This window comes from Cygnus olor, chromosome 7 (genome assembly GCF_009769625.2).
Source record: "Cygnus olor isolate bCygOlo1 chromosome 7, bCygOlo1.pri.v2, whole genome shotgun sequence".
Taxonomy (NCBI): domain Eukaryota; kingdom Metazoa; phylum Chordata; class Aves; order Anseriformes; family Anatidae; genus Cygnus; species Cygnus olor.
In genome coordinates, this window is record NC_049175.1 from 6,961,949 (window position 1) to 6,979,587 (window position 17,639).

General features: G+C 38.6%; 2 protein-coding genes across 2 annotated transcripts in view; both read left to right on the forward strand.

Moving 5' to 3' along the window:
• Positions 1-2,675, forward strand: part of CHAT (choline O-acetyltransferase) — a 41,117-nt gene extending 38,442 nt beyond the window's left edge. Inside the window, exon 15 of the mRNA XM_040564055.1 lies at positions 230-2,675. Coding sequence (XP_040419989.1) covers positions 230-484 — 255 coding nt within the window. The 3' untranslated portion in view covers positions 485-2,675. The remainder of the gene's footprint in view (positions 1-229) is intronic.
• A 1,449-nt stretch (positions 2,676-4,124) lies between these two features.
• Positions 4,125-7,847, forward strand: C7H10orf53 (chromosome 7 C10orf53 homolog; the record flags this gene model as incomplete). Its single annotated transcript, XM_040564009.1, is given in 5 exon segments — positions 4,125-4,311; positions 4,385-4,411; positions 6,384-6,465; positions 6,467-6,501; positions 7,530-7,847. Coding segments are annotated over 5 exon segments (396 nt in total), but the record flags the coding sequence as incomplete, so codon positions are not given.
• Positions 7,848-17,639: the final 9,792 nt, after the last annotated feature.

The following is a 17,639-nucleotide window of genomic DNA, read 5'->3' on the forward strand; positions in this document are numbered from 1 at the left end:
AGACCTTGGAAAAGAAACAGAGCAGCCACATTCTATACTGAGATCAGCTTTTACTTTCCACGTATCAGCTCCAGGTCTAGACTTCTGAAGGAACTCATACTCTACAAAGGGGATTCTCCACATTTTGAGCATTAGTAGCATTTGTTTATCTGTTTCCTCATTCTTAACCAGCTGATTTCAGGTGTCTTGATTAATCAGAAATCACTCCTTACCTTCTCCCTGCACCCAGGTTCCAACTACTATGGAAATGTTCTGCTGCTATGGGCCTGTGGTGCCCAACGGCTACGGGGCATGTTATAACCCTCAGCCAGAGCATATATTATTCTGCATTTCAAGCTTTAAAGACTGCAAAGAAACCTCCTCAGACATGCTGGCAAAAGCTGTGGAAGAAAGTCTCCTAGAAATCAGAGATCTGTGCAGCAAATGCAACTCTACTACGGCAAAGCCACTTGCTAAACAAGAAGAAGCTACACGGTTGCAGTGACCGCAAACTCTAAGAGGCTGTGGGAATTATTTTGCTGAATCCACCCTATGAAGAAACAGTGACATAGTTGTTCAAAGGCAAGATAGTACTAGTAATATTTCAGTGTAGAACAAAAATGCCATGTGTTTTACGTTGTTGCCAACATTTAAAGCCCTATAAATATGAAATCTTCCATTTCATGTCTGAGAGTCAGCAGAAAGGTTTGGTCTCACTGGCTGAAATGAAGGAGGCAGTAATATGTGCCTGTATTGTACTACTATTTCTAACCATAATTGATTTATGCCACTTTATCATATAAAAAAAATTAAGTTTGTCTATGACATGAATAAAATACTACAGCACACCAATTAATTAATATCCCCTGCAAGTAGTTCTAAATCACTTTCATCTCTTCCTGAAAGGTTTGCATGCAAAGAAAAAAGAAAAAAAAATAGTAGTTTCCCCTACTAGGTATATTGAGCATAAGATTGTAAATAATAAGCTGATATCATCAAGTCATGAAATTTGCATGAAGAGTATTTAATACCACCATCTTATTTCCAACATTACAAAAGCAGATAATTTTTAATAGGGGTCACCATGTATTTCTACAAACAACAAGAGATTATAGGAAAATTAGAATAGTATCTGTATGTTCCCCCAATCCAAAAATGCTGCAGAAGTAGTTTTGCCTTTATTCTGGTTTGCAACGGCCTCAAGCACAGGCCCATCCTGAAGGCAGCATATTTGAGATAAGGTCCATCAAAGAGAACTGGGAGACTTTTGTCCATAATGAATTTACTTAATTATTTCTTTCTGCGAGTGAGCAAAATCCAATCTAACAAAGAGGCAAAGCACAAAGCATAAGTGCAATTCAATTCTGCTTAAAACCTGTTTTGTTTGCACAGGAATGAATTCTGTCCCTGTGACTAACAGGACAGCTGTATGCAACCACAGAAAATCAAAGAGCAATAAATAACTAGAATGAAGAGGCAAACTTGCAAGATGAGGAAGTCCCCAAGACAGAACAATAAATACCAGTTTAAGAGCAGCGGTACTCATATCAGCTTTGCATTATCCCACTTGGGAGGGATTTATATTTTATATTTTTTTAATATCAGATACATGGTATATTCTGCAACATACAGTAAATTCAATTGCAAAAATAATATAGTACCTGGTAATTCCCACCTTTTCTATGTGTAATCCTGAGTTTTTTCTTATTATCTCCTTAACTCCCTACAAATCCTTCCAACGACTGGTATTTTCAGATACCTTCTCTCAAGCTGAAATATGTCGCCTTGCTTAGCTCTGTTCAGTCATAATTGTTAGAATATAACTTGGCGACAGACTAAAGACACTTACTAACTGAATCCAGCGCTGATCTTTTCTTAGGCACACTGGAGCACACTCGGAAGTCTGCACAGGGACTTGCGTGTGGAGAAGCAGAGACCTTTTTTCTTCCTTTGTAGACTGAACGATCATGTGCTTAAGCACTCATAGGCCTAAAAGCAAGGGAATGGATTTATTACAATAAACCAGAAGCACAGATATGTTTCTGTCTAAGAACTCTAGATACTGACTCAGTAGATTACTTATGCCCATACTTATTTTACTGCCTCTTTCAAGTTGCATACATCCAATTAAATAGTCTGCTGAATAAAAGCAATCTACAACCCCTCATAGGAAAGCACAGCGAGCCTAATAATCAATCAGAGCAAGTCAGCTATGTTCGAGCAAATCAACTGTGTTGATTTACAGTGATTGAGGGGTGGGTCTTTTTTTTTTTTTTAAAGTTAATGTGTTTTAAAAATATGTATGTTTTATTACTCCATGAGTGTGGTTCAAACCAAAGACAGAATTTATTTTTAAATTATGTAAATAGTACTATGTCATAAAAGCTGCCCCAAAGTTAAAATGTCCCCCTAAAATGTCCCTCTAAAAATAATAATAATAATTTTTAAAAAGTGTTAGTCAAACAGTTAGTCAAACTGAATGTTCACTTAATGGGTATACTGTTCAAGTTATGACTTTAAATTGTTCCCATGCTATAATTACAAAAATTACTTTGAAACATTCCCAGTAATTTTGCTGTCTTATGTCACTGCAAAGGCATTCTGCTCTTTTAATATAAATGTAGCACTACAATCTCAAGATTTTTTTCATATAACTGTTTGAAATTATGACCATACTTTAAGTGTATAAAATTCTGAAATTTGATAGTTGATTATTTATTAATTTAATTCTAATGAAATATATCATTTCATTTTGTATTCGTAGTTTGATAGGTGTAAATATTTATTTGCAAACATTACTTGTGTTTGCATTTTTACTTTTTTTTTTCTTTTGTCTGGGATTTTAACAGTAGCTCAGACACTGTACTCAACACACAATTACTGATAATTCAGGCAGAAACTCCAACTACTGAAATTTTATACCTATGTATTATTAAGAGCACCTTGTCTGTAGCTGCTATAACAAGTGTTTTGGATTTTTTGACATCAGAAAATACTGGTGGTGGAAAATGCTGACATCTTATTCTTACTTGAGAAAGAAACCAGTGACCACCCACGCTTCCTATTAATTTAGCTAAGCATTCTATCCTTGTACCTCAGACACTTAGTGATCTGCCTGAATACCTGAAAAGCTTCAACAAACTCAGTCTCTCCATTTATGTATGTGTTTAACCTCAGTCATTACTCGTGCTAACTGTAGCATCTGCAAAGTACCTTACTCCGTTTAAGAAATTTCAGACTCGGTTCCTGGTTTGTTTAAGCTGGAGAATCTTGAATAACTTAAAGATGGATAAAATTCACAGCACAGGGCATTACAAACTTATCCTCAGTTTGCCAGCAAGAACTTCATAAGGGACCGTGCTGCTTCTCAGTTACCAGAATCCCCAACACCTGTATGGTATCATCCCATGCTGCAGATCCATCTACTAAGGATTTCAGGAAATACGAGTTTTCTTAGGTGCTTATTTAACATTATTTGTATTATACAAATTAAGTTCTCTTCTTAAGTTTTAAAATACAGTCTGTGCACATGTACTTGTGGAAATCAAATGAGACACTTTTAAAATGTTTCCAACCAGAAAACAATGGAATAGATTGTTCTTATTAAAAAGGTCAAAAATCTTGATTGACAGCCTAAGCCATTAATATAACAAGTGGCAATGATTTAATGAGACCTCTTAGTGGGACCTGAGAAATACAAACTCTCTGCAAGATAATTTTAAGATGGTAACTGTTTCATTCTCTTCATAGGTCTGCTCCCACATACAGCACTGGGATGTAGCAATTAAAAAGCAGATTTTTGTGAACCTCTATATTCATGGTGAACAAAACCAAAAGAAACTTGACTTCAAAACTGGTGTTTCAAGGGTGCAAGAACCCAACCTCACCCGTGCGAGTGCTGTCAAAGACCCTCTGCTGTCTGTGATTAGAGTGGGGCATGGTTCTGGCAACACACCTGAACTGCTGCTGCTGTACGCGTTACGAGATAGAGAACTATTTTAGTGATAACTTTTATTTTTATAAGATAGTATAGATTTATGACAAATGTAAATGCTTATTTATAGCACATTATGCTTCGGTTATGTTTCTTGCTCTATTGGAACGTGTTTATCTGTACCTGTATTAATGTATATGTATATATGTGACCTGAAGCAGACGCTGGACACCCTCCCTCAGCTCATGCCGCCAATAAAAGCCCCCAGAAGACAGCTTGTCGCCTCTTGGTGCCACACACCACCACCCAACCCCTCACGGGGGAAGGAGCGGGGACGGCGCCGCGGCCAACGGTTCCCCAACGGTCCCCCAACGGCCGCGGCGCGCTCCCCGTCAGGCGGCGGCACGGCACGAGGCGCGGGGGTGCGGGTGCGGCAGGGGCCGGCCTGGCGCCTCGGGCTGCCGCAGAGCGGCGCCTCCCGCCTGCAAGGCCTGCGAGGTGCGGGAGGGGAGAGCCGGGCCGCCCGTCACGCCTCAGCCGCGCTCGGACAAGGCTGAGGCCGCTTAAGGCGGAATTTAGCCGGGAAGCAAAACGGGAGAGGACCGAGGGAACGCCGCAGGCAGGGCTCGGGTGCACGGCCTGAGCGAGCGCCGCTGGGGGCTCCTGCCCCGCTTCGGCTGCGGCAGCATATCGCTCACCCCACGTCAGGAGAGAGAAATTAGGCGTAGCTAGTCTTTATGGAAAATGATTCGTCGAGAAATCAAGGATGGCTGCAGCCCATATGCTGTTCATTAGGGAATGAGCAACACTTTTCTTCCGTTTTAACGTTTTCTACCTATAACAGGACACGTAATAAAGATTTCTGCCTAGCAAAATTCATCTAAAGTTGCCAGATAAATCAAGTTGTATGTGTGAGATCTGAAGTATTAAAACAAGTCACATTTTGTGATTATAAAGGCTTTAGATCATAGATACAACAACAAAAATAAATAAATTCAAGTCTCGGACTTGGTTGACACTGGAAGCATACGAAGAGCCCGGGTTAACACACAAGATATGCTGCTGGCACTTCACCCGGGTTACCCAGCTGGGGCTGCCAGACCACCTCAGCGTACCTCAGGTACAGACTGGGAAAGACCAGGCCTTACCTCGTGAGACTAACAAGTGCTGTGGTGAGCTGTCCCCCCTGGGGACGGATCTCTAGCTAACAGCACAGAGACACCAGCTCTCATCCATTTTATGAGTGTGAATTAATTGCCAGAGATTGCCATTGCAATTTCCTAGAAAGCAGTGAAAATTGTCTGATGGGGATTCTGCTCAGCTGACAAAAAAAAAAAACACAGCAGGAACTCATCATGCTGCTTCATGAACTGTACTCCTCACTCAGCCATTTTCTCTGTTGTTTTTTCAGTAAATTGAAATGCTAGAAGGAGTTGTCACAGGTGGATACAGTTAGGTTAAATGCTTGAGCCATGCCACTTTCAGCAAGGAAACAGCAACCCTGACAAGTCGCACAACTACCATCCAACTGGGACAGAGAAAGTGATATTTCTATCTGCTTTTATCAATGAAACACAGACCAAAGTAACTCACGTGCAGTGGTCAGTACATGGTCTCAGCCTTAGAATATTGCCAATAAAAACTGAAAAGAAAGAGCATGAATATTAAGTATCCAGGAGCCTGCTTCTGCCTAGTAAAAAAAAACAGACCAAAAAAAAAAATGGAATGAGATGAATAAAAAAAAAGTATCTAAATCCATGGGTGCCCAGGCAGAAACATAAGGCATTTATGTGCTGCTGGAGCTGCATCGAGTTCTCACTTCCCCTGTTCTGATTAATTTACAACACTATACAATGTACTGTAATAAACCCAAACCACACCTAATTCAGCTAAACAAATACGTAGGTTGAGAGAAGGTTTTGTCCCTTCTGGCTTGATTCTCAGCTTCACAAAATCTCAAGGCTTTAAATGTACTGAGAAATTACTCTTTACTGAAGAATTACTCTTTAAGCAGAAGTGAAATGAATTATGCGTCAATGAACAATTGGGTTATCAAGGTTGTTCACTTAATGTTCCAGCTGTTCTATAACACCATCCTAACGTTTACTGGAGATTTCTTTTGAATTTAATCTTACTCCATGGTACTTGCAAATAAATACATTGTGTTTCTTACAGCTGCTGTGCCAGCTAATAGCAAATACGAGTACATAATGAATTTCTTGCCTTTTACTGCTAGAACTAGAAATGACAGAGGGTGGAGGCTTCATTCAAAGGAGATCCATTAATGTAATAATAGAGAAGCTAGATATCAAAGCAGACAGGAGTTGTGGGGAGTTTTGTACAGCACTTAGCTACATTAACACTGTTATTTGCTTCTTGCTCTCATAAGCACCAGAACTTCAGTATACCAGGATTTCACGGCAAAGCAAGCAAATGCAGTACCACTCACTGCTTCTTCGCCCTTTTCCAGCTGTCCTGCAGGCAGATGGGCACCAGCTGATTCTAGAGGAGGTACCAGACTGGAATACTGTAGAACTCATAGTAAATGGGGAGACTATTTCGCTGCAACATCAATGACCTGGATTTTGGTAAGCACAAAGTTTTATTCATTCCAGTCTCTCACTGAAAGCACTTACATTTTGAAGTGAGCACTTCCTAAGGCATAAACAATCCAACTTCTGTCAACATTAACTCTTCTAAGCTTGCATTACTTTATATTTGAGGCATTATAAAAGGCACAATCAGGAAGACAGAACAGTTCAGCAGTTAAGGCAATGCCTAGGAGAGCACTCTCTCAAGGCCTTCCCGCATGCGCCACTACACAATCCCAAGAAAACCAGTTAGATTTCAGTCCACAGTTATTAAAACTTATATGCTTGGGTCTTAGTTTATTTATTTATTCAGCTCCCCTTCCTTCTCCCCTAGCAAAACAAAAATAATACCATTGCAGTGCCCCACATAGAGGCATATATATAGAGAGAGATAGATAGATAGATAGATTCAGGAGAGTCAAGGAGCTTCAGGGCTCAAGTTCTCATTTCCTGTGCAACTACCTTCCAGAGAAAGGCTGAAAGCCACCGCTCCTCCCCTCCCCACTATTCAACAGCTTCTCTAGGGCTGGGGAAGGTGGAGTTAATGAAGGGAAAGCAGAAAGCTGACCAAGCACAAAGGTATTTTGAGCACCACATCTCAGTTGGTTTCACCTTCCTGAAAGGAAAGAAACAGACCAGTAACTGGGAGGTTCCAATACTGCTCCTTTTGGAAATTTATTCCAAGAAAATACATCTTTTTTTTTGTTCCAGTATTAGATCTATGCTATTCTACTGTCTGCTGAATCACCTGCATTGCTGCACTCACTTTTTGCCTTGTTTCAAATCCAGACCAAAGCTGAACCAACCTCGGATTATGCAGTTAAACAGGGTAGAGCCAAACTGAGTCCAAGTACTGTGAGGGAGAATGCAAAGGAACGCAGATGCTGCAACAAGGAGCACAGATGTAAATATGAATAAGCTATATATATATATATAAAATATATTATATATTATATATATATATATTATATATATATATATATATATAATGGATATACTTTGTAAGCTGTGTTTTTCTCCTTTAGGAGGTGATGGCAAGTTGGATCCACTCTGTGAAGAAGCCAGAAAAGCAGTGTTAAATGCTTACTAATTTATAGGTTCACATTCTCTTTTACCTTGTTTTTCTGTCAGGCAATTTACTTGCATTACAAAAGTATTAGAAGTTTTACAATACAGTTGGCTCTTCATGCTTCTGTCTCTCTTTGTGTGTCATCCAGACAGGAATATACATCCTTTTCCATAAGCTGTCATGTGTTACCACCCTGAATGTCAAAAATTCATACAGAACTGTGACTAACAAGTAGTTCTAATAATTTGATTTTAATTAAAAGAAGAATGAAATTCCTGGACATCTTGCATTATTTCAACTTTCAGGGAGTTTCCTATGTTAAAGATAATCATTTCAAAGTTATTAATAGCTGCTGATCAATCCATACACACTCACACAGATGTGCCAGTTTCACTTTTCTCTTGGCTGCACGTATTCCAGGGAATGTTGTTGTTGTCTTTAGACGCAGCCCGAGGGTTCAGAGAGAAGCAAGCTGGCATAATTGTAAGGACAGGGTTAAAGCTGTCCGCAGTTACCATTACCAATATTCCAGGTATCAGAAAAGTAACACTGCTTTTTCCTCCTTTTTTTCCCCCTTGATAACTAGATTATGAGGCTACTATTTTGTTCCTGATTTATCAGCATACACTCTTGGCCTCAGTTAAAACATACTTCTGGTCAAGGTGAATCCAACAGTTTGCAAGCAGCCATATGTTCAGGACACCAGTGTTCTGACAATTTTCAACTTGACCCATATTTAGTTTATGAAAGAAAGTGGTTAGTTTTTGCATTCTAACGTAGTTGTATGAACAGAGAAACACAGCATACACTGAGGCTAAGGAGTGCTAGACAGCTGCAGTTTCTAATAGGGCTTCAGGCGAGACCATCTGACCATTATAGAGCTAAAGACGAATAAATTCTACCACTCACAATAACTCCTATAAGCTGCAAGGAGGTAGCTAGTTACAAATAACTGAAGTACCTCTACTGCAGTACTGATCCGAAACAGAATTGTTGTCAAAATAAACACTTTGCTATACCCAAATACAGTCTCTTACTTATATCCTAAAGATGCCAGAGGTATTAAAAATATTCTTTAGCATGTGAGGAAAAAGTATTAATAGTTAAAATCAAGTGAAGCAGAAACCACATTGTTCTAGAAGACAAACATTTTTGCTTTCTATAACTAATATAACAAGATTAGAAAGCGAAAACATTCAGACGACTATCTTGAGAAGATCAATAAAATTAACACTTTCACAGATGAGAAAGGCACATTCTGGAGCAGACATTCACAAAAAGAGGGGATCGGGTTTTCATCATTTGCCCCACTCTAGCTCTGACCTGGACAATACTGAGTTAGTTCACCATTCACTGGGGTTCTGACCCCATAACTACGGAGACAGACAGAAGACTAAGCTCCCCAGATCTCCTGAGCATGAAATGCTGTAAACATCAATAAAAACACTCCAAAAAGAAGACCTAACCAGTTGTTTTAAAATTAAAATATATATATATATATATATATATATATATAATTAAAAAAAAAAGTTTTCAGGTCTTACTGTGTTCAGTGACCTCTGTAACATCCTGAGAACATTTCTGACATACCTCCAAGTTGGAATGGCAGCAGTTTTGTAGGGAGATATTAAGACATAATAGATCAGCTGGTTTAAATTGAATGAACACGAACAAGCTTTGAGGAACAGAAGGCTTCAGGTCTCAGAGAGAAGTAGCAAACTTCAAAAAAAATGTATGGGTTGAGAGCAACTGCTCTGATTCTGCATTAGTGTACTATTATGACCAAATTGTGAAAGACTGGAGATAGACAAGATTTTTAATACAACAATGAAGTTTAAAACAAAAACAAAAAATACAAAACTCCATCAGACATCTTGAACACTACCAATTAGAATGTATAAAGAGATCTCAGACTCTGTTATTGGGCTTTTGCAATAGAAGGGAAAAATATATACAAATTCGAAGTAGCCCTTTTGCTTTGGTACCCGCTCCCCAAACACTACCTGTGATTAGTTGCCATGGCACTAGCAGGCAGGTGGATGTCTGAAGGCACAGGAGTAGCCACTTGGACAAAGGGATTCTGTTTTTTTCATATATATGTGAAATAACCACTTTTTCCTCAAAATCTCCCTCATTTTTAAGGGGATTATCAGCCCCACAGATAATCATGGCTGTTTGAGAACAACTGAACAAGTAGAACTAGCCTGCAAATTCTCTCTACAGTGACTTTCATCCAGACTATTGTGAAGTTAAATCAGGAGAAAGAAAGCAGCAGCAGCAAATTATTCCAGTAGTAACTCCAACTAAATTGCTGTGCAGCTTTTAGGGTTTGACTAATTGTCTCATTAAGACACATTTCTGAATTTCTGATCACTGAAATGGATCTCAAGTATTTTTAATCACTGAAAAAATTGTACCACTAAGAGCCTCTCGCCCTCCTCTCCTCAGCGCTATTTGCGATGGCAAACACACAAAGGCTCCTGTTGATTGGAGCCCCACTGTTACACAGTTGGCAGTCAAATGGTACTAATGGCACAATAACACAATATAACTAAAATAGTTTGCCTTTTAGAGTAATAATCTCTTATAACATGATTAAGCTTATCATGTGCATTTCCTTATGTTTTGCAAAAGGCTCACAAAATTTGACAGCTTTTCCAGTAATTTCTTCAAAAAGGGAGGGAAAATAAAAAATTAACAATACTTGATAGATTAAAAAAAAAAGAAAGAAAACAACTGCATCAACTGTGGGCTGCCCAGCAGAGCAGTTGTGCAGCACCCAGGCCACTCCCGTTGCAGAATGCAACTCCAAAGCCTGAGTTCATCACATTTAATCGCAGACACTTTATTGAAACACTCAGTTTAGGAGCTGGCTTGCCCTCGGCAACTTCTGTAACTGATGGAGGGAGGCAACTCCACAGTGCAATTCGGATCTCTGCTGAGTACTAGGTTCCAATTTAGGCACTTTAACATTGTTTGAAACTAAACACCAAAAAAAAGAGGTCAAGCTTCTTCCTCACATGAGGAGCATGTTTCAAAAGGAACATGCTGGCATTATTCAACACACTACTTACGTGCTCTTTGCACTGTCAGCAAATAGGAAGATTGGCCATTGCTCCCAGTGAGAAGGAAATCACTCCTTACAAGTGGTCAGGAAGGGTTTAAAGAGTCCTATTTATTCTCAAATACATTTTGCTTGCTTTAAATTTACTGTATGATGGTAATCAACTTTCCACAGCTGATGTCAGCACAGTTCTCAAAAAAAAAAAAAGTTTAAAGTTGACTAGAGAAACAAAGTTAAATCATTTTAATAGTTGTTTTTAAAAAAAAATCAATACTGCACATAGTTAAGCCTCCTTCCTCTTCATTTTGCATATTGGCCATCCAGCACTGTTATATTAAAGATGGCAGCACTAACAATTTCAATGCACCAATTTTACATACTAAGAGTCTGTGACTAATTTGGTCTGCAGTCAGGAGAAAGTGACTTCTCCATCTCCTTTGTCTGAAATGGAGATGACAGCTTTGAGTCACAGAGATCTTCCCTGTTTTCCAATTCTCCAATAAAAAGTGCTGTATAACTTTCCTGTGCTATACTTCACAATTAGAGCAAGGAAATGCTTTATTCCAATAAATTCTTTAAATTAATATATATTTGTATGTATTTCTGCTTAAAATATTAGAAAGGAACACATATTTTTGCTTTTAACAGTCCCTTTAAACCACCCAGATTTCTTTTGGTAGTTTTAAGATATTTTTGTTTAACATGCTGAGAACATTCCCTAGCAATGTCCACGTGTTATAAGTGGAAAACAGCCCAGAAGAACACAAGCAGGATTCTTCTGCTCTGTCGAGGCACATATTTACAAAACTCATTACCCAGTATAGGTTCATTCAAGTTAGAGACAAGATCCATTACTAATTTAAGATGCATTTGAAATGTGGCCCTTTAAATTTCAGTTTTTGTCAATTTTGTAAGGCAATTTTAAGAAAAGACCGGGTTGTTCTGCACCCATGCATAGGCACTATCCAGATACGTAAACATTTTCTCACATATGCACATCTATGTAAATCTGCACATCTGTGAATGTACCTAGGAAAGTGTCTACCAAGGTCTTACCAATTCATGTTTTTTATCATGGGCTTAACTTAATTCCCAGGAGCAGAGTATGCTGCAGAGTTTTCCATTTACTTTCCTTTGGTGTTTGTTACAGATACAAGTACCACAAAGGTACATCCTGCATAAATCTATTGCGCTCACAAGCTGCACAGTGTTGCGCTCCCTATGAAAAATACAGTTTTACTGATAAGTCTATTGCAGTTCTGAAGCCCCTCAACTAAAGACCTAAGAGGTTAAAAAAATAAAAAAAGTCACACTTCAAGTAGCACTTCCCTAAATTTTTATGCATGTGAATTCAGAACAGTGATGCTGAAGAGAAGGAAAAATATTAGATTTTTTTTTTTTGCTGACAGCCCCTGCAGAAGCTATTTATGTACAGTCATATACTGATGTGCATGCTCGGATAAATTTTCCTGAAGCCGTTAGAGTTTTGTCAAAGCAAGAGCTTCTGGATGTGTGTAAATAAATTAAAGAAATGTCTATTTTATAATGAGCAGGGTGTATTGTGGTATAAATAGTGCAGAATGCATTAAATAAACATTGCCACATATGACCAGATATCTATTAAATGAGCATATCAGAGGAGAAGTTAATTATCTAAGAGTGTAACTAGGAACCATTTAGAATCGCTGGAGATTAAGTTGCTTTATTTCTGTTTATCCTTTTTTCTGAATAGGCAGTAGGCTGTTGCAAAGAAGAGAGTCCCAAAGCAACACAAAGCTTCAGCTCTCAATCAACTCCAGGATGACAGGGTTTTGTCAACAATAGTTTGAAATTCTGATAAAAAAATAATTTTCCTCAAAGTAATTTTGTATGAAATATGCTGGCATGAAATAGCATTTAGGACATAAAGTTGCAAAATATTTCTGGTTCTTTTGATATCTTACGCTGCTCAGGGGAACAAAGACAACTTATGCAGTGTATTTTACATATATGTATTTGTCAGATATATTACACCAAAAAAGAAAGTACGTGCAAACTTCTTTAAAACTGATTTTTAGTGTCAGAGACTAATATTCCTAGAGTAAAATATAACTTTACTATATTAGTAAGATTTCTAGACTTGAAAAGCTATGGTGTTTCAGTCCAGATGCTAAAATGTTAAGACCGATGGAATTTGATTTTGCTTGGGCCATGACATTGATGGAAAAGAAACATCCACTATTCATCCTATACTACATAATCAACATTGCAAAAATTGTTTAGTTAAGAATGATTGTGCAAACCGCTTTAGCACAAAGAACAATTGGTGAAGAAAGATTTAACCATATAAAATTCTTCAAAGCAAGACCAAGCCAATCACTTTAAATTACTTAAGCATTGCTTTAAATATATAATTAACATATAGTAATAAATATTTCATCTTTTATAAGCCTGTTGGGAACAGTTTGCTAAACATTTATTTTTAGTCAAGGGGAATTACATAAAATTGTTTTTATCATGTTCTGAAAAAGACAATTTTATTTTATCCCTTTGATATCCACAGTAGTTGAGACACTCAATTGGGGAAATATACTATTTCCTCAAATGTGTTTTGCTTTTTAATAATTAAGCTTACTTAAGGAGAGGGAGCGCAGCAACTTCACACTAAGAGTTCTTGGTCCACTGATGTCCAGTAAGAGGTACTTATAAACAAATGGATTTTGTGGAAATTTAAAGTCTTCCGTCACAGGCCAAGGAGCAGAGACCCAAGCCAACACCCACCCAAACAGAGGATACCAGAGGTACCTATCCAGGCACCTTCCTAACATTCCCCTGTGCTTTCTCCTCTACATAGGGCTGCATCGCAGGTACAGGGAGCAATCTGAGGGCACTAAACATCACTGCCCTCCAAAGTCCCTGCATGGACACCTTTTATTTCACTGCAAGACCAACTCAAATGTGGTTGCTTAAACCGCTACTAAAACAAAACCATTATACCGAAAATGTCTAATGGCCACTCCAGGAAAATACTCAAGAGCTGAGCTGAGCTCTGACCCAGACCTGCTTTGCTTGCGATAGCCTGAGCACTCCCTCCATCCTCCAAGGCAGGAAGACACAAGGCTGGCTATGACATGGCCAGGAAGTTTCTCAGTGCCCCTTTGTAAAAATATCAGTGATTTTATGGGGAATTGCATAGGAAGTAAAGATTTCTGCAACAGAAATTATGTTTCAGTGTTTCACACAGCACCTTTAACGATGATGACAATTGTTTTCCCCTCTAAATAAATTAGATCTCCATTTGCCATTAATGACTGCATCACTTAAATATCACAAAGAAACCGCCTGGTGCGCTTATTAATAATTGAAAACTTTGGAGAAGTCTCAGAAATATTTTCAATCAAAGCTAATAAATCTCTAACGTATTATCCTTCCTGAATATTTTTCCTTTTGTTCATTTATTCCTTTTGGATAACAAAGCACATTCTAAATAACAGCATTAAGAAAAGCACAATCTGAACTGAGAAGTATCTATAATCAGAAATGACTTACCAGTAAAAAAAAAAAAAAACAACATTCAAGATGTAGAAAAGAGGCAACATTCATCTGTTTCCCTCTTTCAAATATGTTTAATTTTTATTTCAGTCCACATGCTGTTTCCTAATACCCTACACTGATGATTAAGAAAACATAGCCACTTAATCTCTGTCCTTGGCCTGCATAAACATTAAGAAAAACTCCAAATAATTATTTTTTAAATCAGTAAAGTCCATCAAGTCAAGACACCCATTGCTACACAACTGGACTTTGCAGAACTACTAAATGACCAAAAGGAACAAAAAACCCCACCCAAAACATCTTAGACAGAACTAATAGAAATCTTGAATGCCTTCTGTCATTTGAAGTTTCTTTAAAGTTTCCTGTTCCACTTACTCTGCTCAGTAACTTTATATACCCAGGAAGGGCAGAAAGATGCATGCAAAATTACCCTCATCTACAGAGATTATTTGGTGCATATTTCCACCAGCTGATCAGATCCAGGACCCACAATCTTGTCCCCAGGACACAGACAGTGGAAAAGGGAAGCAGTCCAGCACCCGTCCTTCCCAGCAGACCTTACTGATGGGGATCACAGCTGCAGCCTAGCAAAAGCACAGAAGAGGAAGGGATTTTTAAAGCCTTTTTTTTTTTTTTTTTAAACAAAACAAAATATACATTTCTCTACTATCTTTCATTCAAAGATTTCCTCACCTGTTCCAAACAAGCTTCACCGTGCTCACGCTACAAGTAGCAGTATTTTACATCCTGAGAAGCCTTTGCTTGTGGCTTGCAGCAGAAAGCCAGCATACTGTTGTGTGTTTTTCTCTAGGCCTTAAAGACCCCAGAAACTCCGACAATAGTGCAAAGGATGTGTCCCCTCCACCCCAAGGGCAGGACGAGGCACCCTGCCCAGTTCCCCTCAGCCACATCTGTCTCTTACCTGCCTGTAGAAAGTGCCAGCAGCTGGGATCCCACAGCCTCCTGCTCCCAGAGCCTTTCCCAGCAGCCATCCTCAGCCTCGTTCGCTGTAGTTAAACTCCACAGCTCTTGTCCTTTCCGGAGTAGAAATGGGGGGCAGTGTCCCACAGGGGCCTGGGCAGGGACCTCTGTACCCCCATGAGCCCACCTGCAGCCCTCCATTCTAGGATAAATGGGGATGCACTTAAGTGTGTCAAAGGTAAAGATAAGAGTTTGGGACCAAGTCTTAGGCTTTAACCAGCTAACAACAGGCAGCCTTTGCTTTGCCACCCCACACAGGCCAGTGCCATCAGACATAATTAAGTAGCTACCTGTGCTGAGTGACTCCTTCCCCCAGGTGTGGAGGGGGCTCCCCATGTTGCTGCTCTGTCCAGCGCCAACCCACTGAGTAGCCTATAAATGTAAATCCTGCTGAATCACTGAACCAATGCACAGCACGACAGCAGATTTATTTTTCTCCATCTTTGATCAGACCTGTTAAATTTACAACAACTTTGCATCTGCTTTTAGGGTTTTTCTGGCTTTACATGATTGAGTGTGCCTGTATTTCATGTTTGGAGCAACGTTTGAGGTCACATACCACTGGAAAAAGCTAGATCGAGCAACAAGAGTCTGTGACACTTGTGTAAAGTTAACAGTCAAAGTATCAATGTGAGGAAAGGGATTTTTGTGCGTGTGTATGTGCATGTAGAGCAAAGGTTCCCAAGCTTTTATTTTGTTATTATTAGCAATAGTGGCTATTCCTAGCTCTGGAAAAAAAGATCCCCCTCCCCAGCACACACACTTTTATCTACAGTTCAAATAATGAGCATACATTCCTGTTTCTTGTCTAGTCTCAGATATTTTTACCTCCTCGAACAAGCAGAATGGTTCCCTTTCTGGAGTACAGGTCTAGCACTCTCCTCTCTGCTCTAGCAGACTATGACTCCAACTGCACCACGGGTAGAGGAAAAGTTCCCATCAAACGCACCCCTGCTGCTAGTGCATCTCATCAGGTAGCTAATAGGAAATAAAAATAATTCTGTGACAGAGGCTGTTTGTCCTAGTAAATCATTTGCTGTGGTAGACATGCATGATGTGATATCTCACCCACAAATACAATGAAGTCAATTAATTCTCATATTTGCTGTATTCTTCCGTCTGAGTTATAAAGCTGTGATTTGAATTTCAGTGCAGGTGAGCTGCAGAAGCCTATATCAATACTTCCGTATTTTTCTAACACTCCACGCAGATTAACTGATCACTATTGAGTATGTAAAAAGCATTTAACTTGTCACCTAGTTCTAATGGTATTTTTCTGTGAGATCAGAGACAGATTTTGAACCCGGTTTAAAGGTGCTGTTAGAGAAACTTGGATTCGTTGTTGATAATGCACCTATTGAATGTGCATCTAGTTCAGAACTGTGTTTTTTATTCAAGGGACCTTGTTGTAGAAAAGCAGCAAAATTCTGCAAATAAGTGTAATCTATGCATTTAGCAATTTATAATGCTTTAACATGTTTTGAACATTTCCTATTGGAAACTACAGGCAACAGTAAACAATTTAAAAGAAAAATATGTTGAGCCAACATATTTAGAGAAATTTATTCCAGTGTTTTCAAATTAGAGAAATGAAACCCAGTCCAATTCCAGTATTTTGAAAATTCTGCTTTAAACATAAATGTGTTCACTTGATTTATTCCTTAATTTAGAATAAAACAAAAATATTCTAATATAACCTTAATTACTACTTTTAACCCAACGGTTCTGAGTAACTATCTTTTTTTTCCAGTTCACATGCTGTCTCCCTCTTTACTACTAAATTTAAATAAGCTACTACCAGGCAAACAAACAAAAACAGAAGAATGAGCTGCCCTAGCACTTTTACGAATGGGATACTAATGCCAACATTCAGAGGAAAAACTGTCAAAAAGAACAGGCATAACAGAGAATTTCATTCTTACATATTTTTATTTATTTTTACATTCTTTGATGGAATTTTTATGTAACTATTATGCCACAATCTATGATACACAATGAAAATGGAAACCTGCCATTTACCACTTACATTTCTGTTTATTTTGTTTCCTACCTCTGCATATACTGTGGCATAAGTGCATTTATCAATTTTCATGCAGCACTGGCCTGCCTTATGCAGACTGAGAATACAATAAACGGTGCCAGCAGTATTTAGACGCATTCAATTCTTGCCACAAAAACACGGACTCATAAAAGCATTAAAATACTTTGGGTGATGGTTACTGCCTATCAGCTTAATGCTTTCAGCTGTAGAAATGGACAGGAGACAACCTTTGCTGGTGTCAGCTGCAGTGTTTTCCAAGTTCATTAGGTTTCAAAAGACTGAACTAACTACAGTGTTTCAATGACAGAAAAGCCCAATGCAACTAGTCTAAATTAAAAGGATGCTACTGCTTTTCATAAATATTAGACCAAGTTTGGTTCTGGAACCCATGGTAAGTAACTTACCACACCACTTTATGCTCTGGCAGAAGAATTTGTTTCATTTTG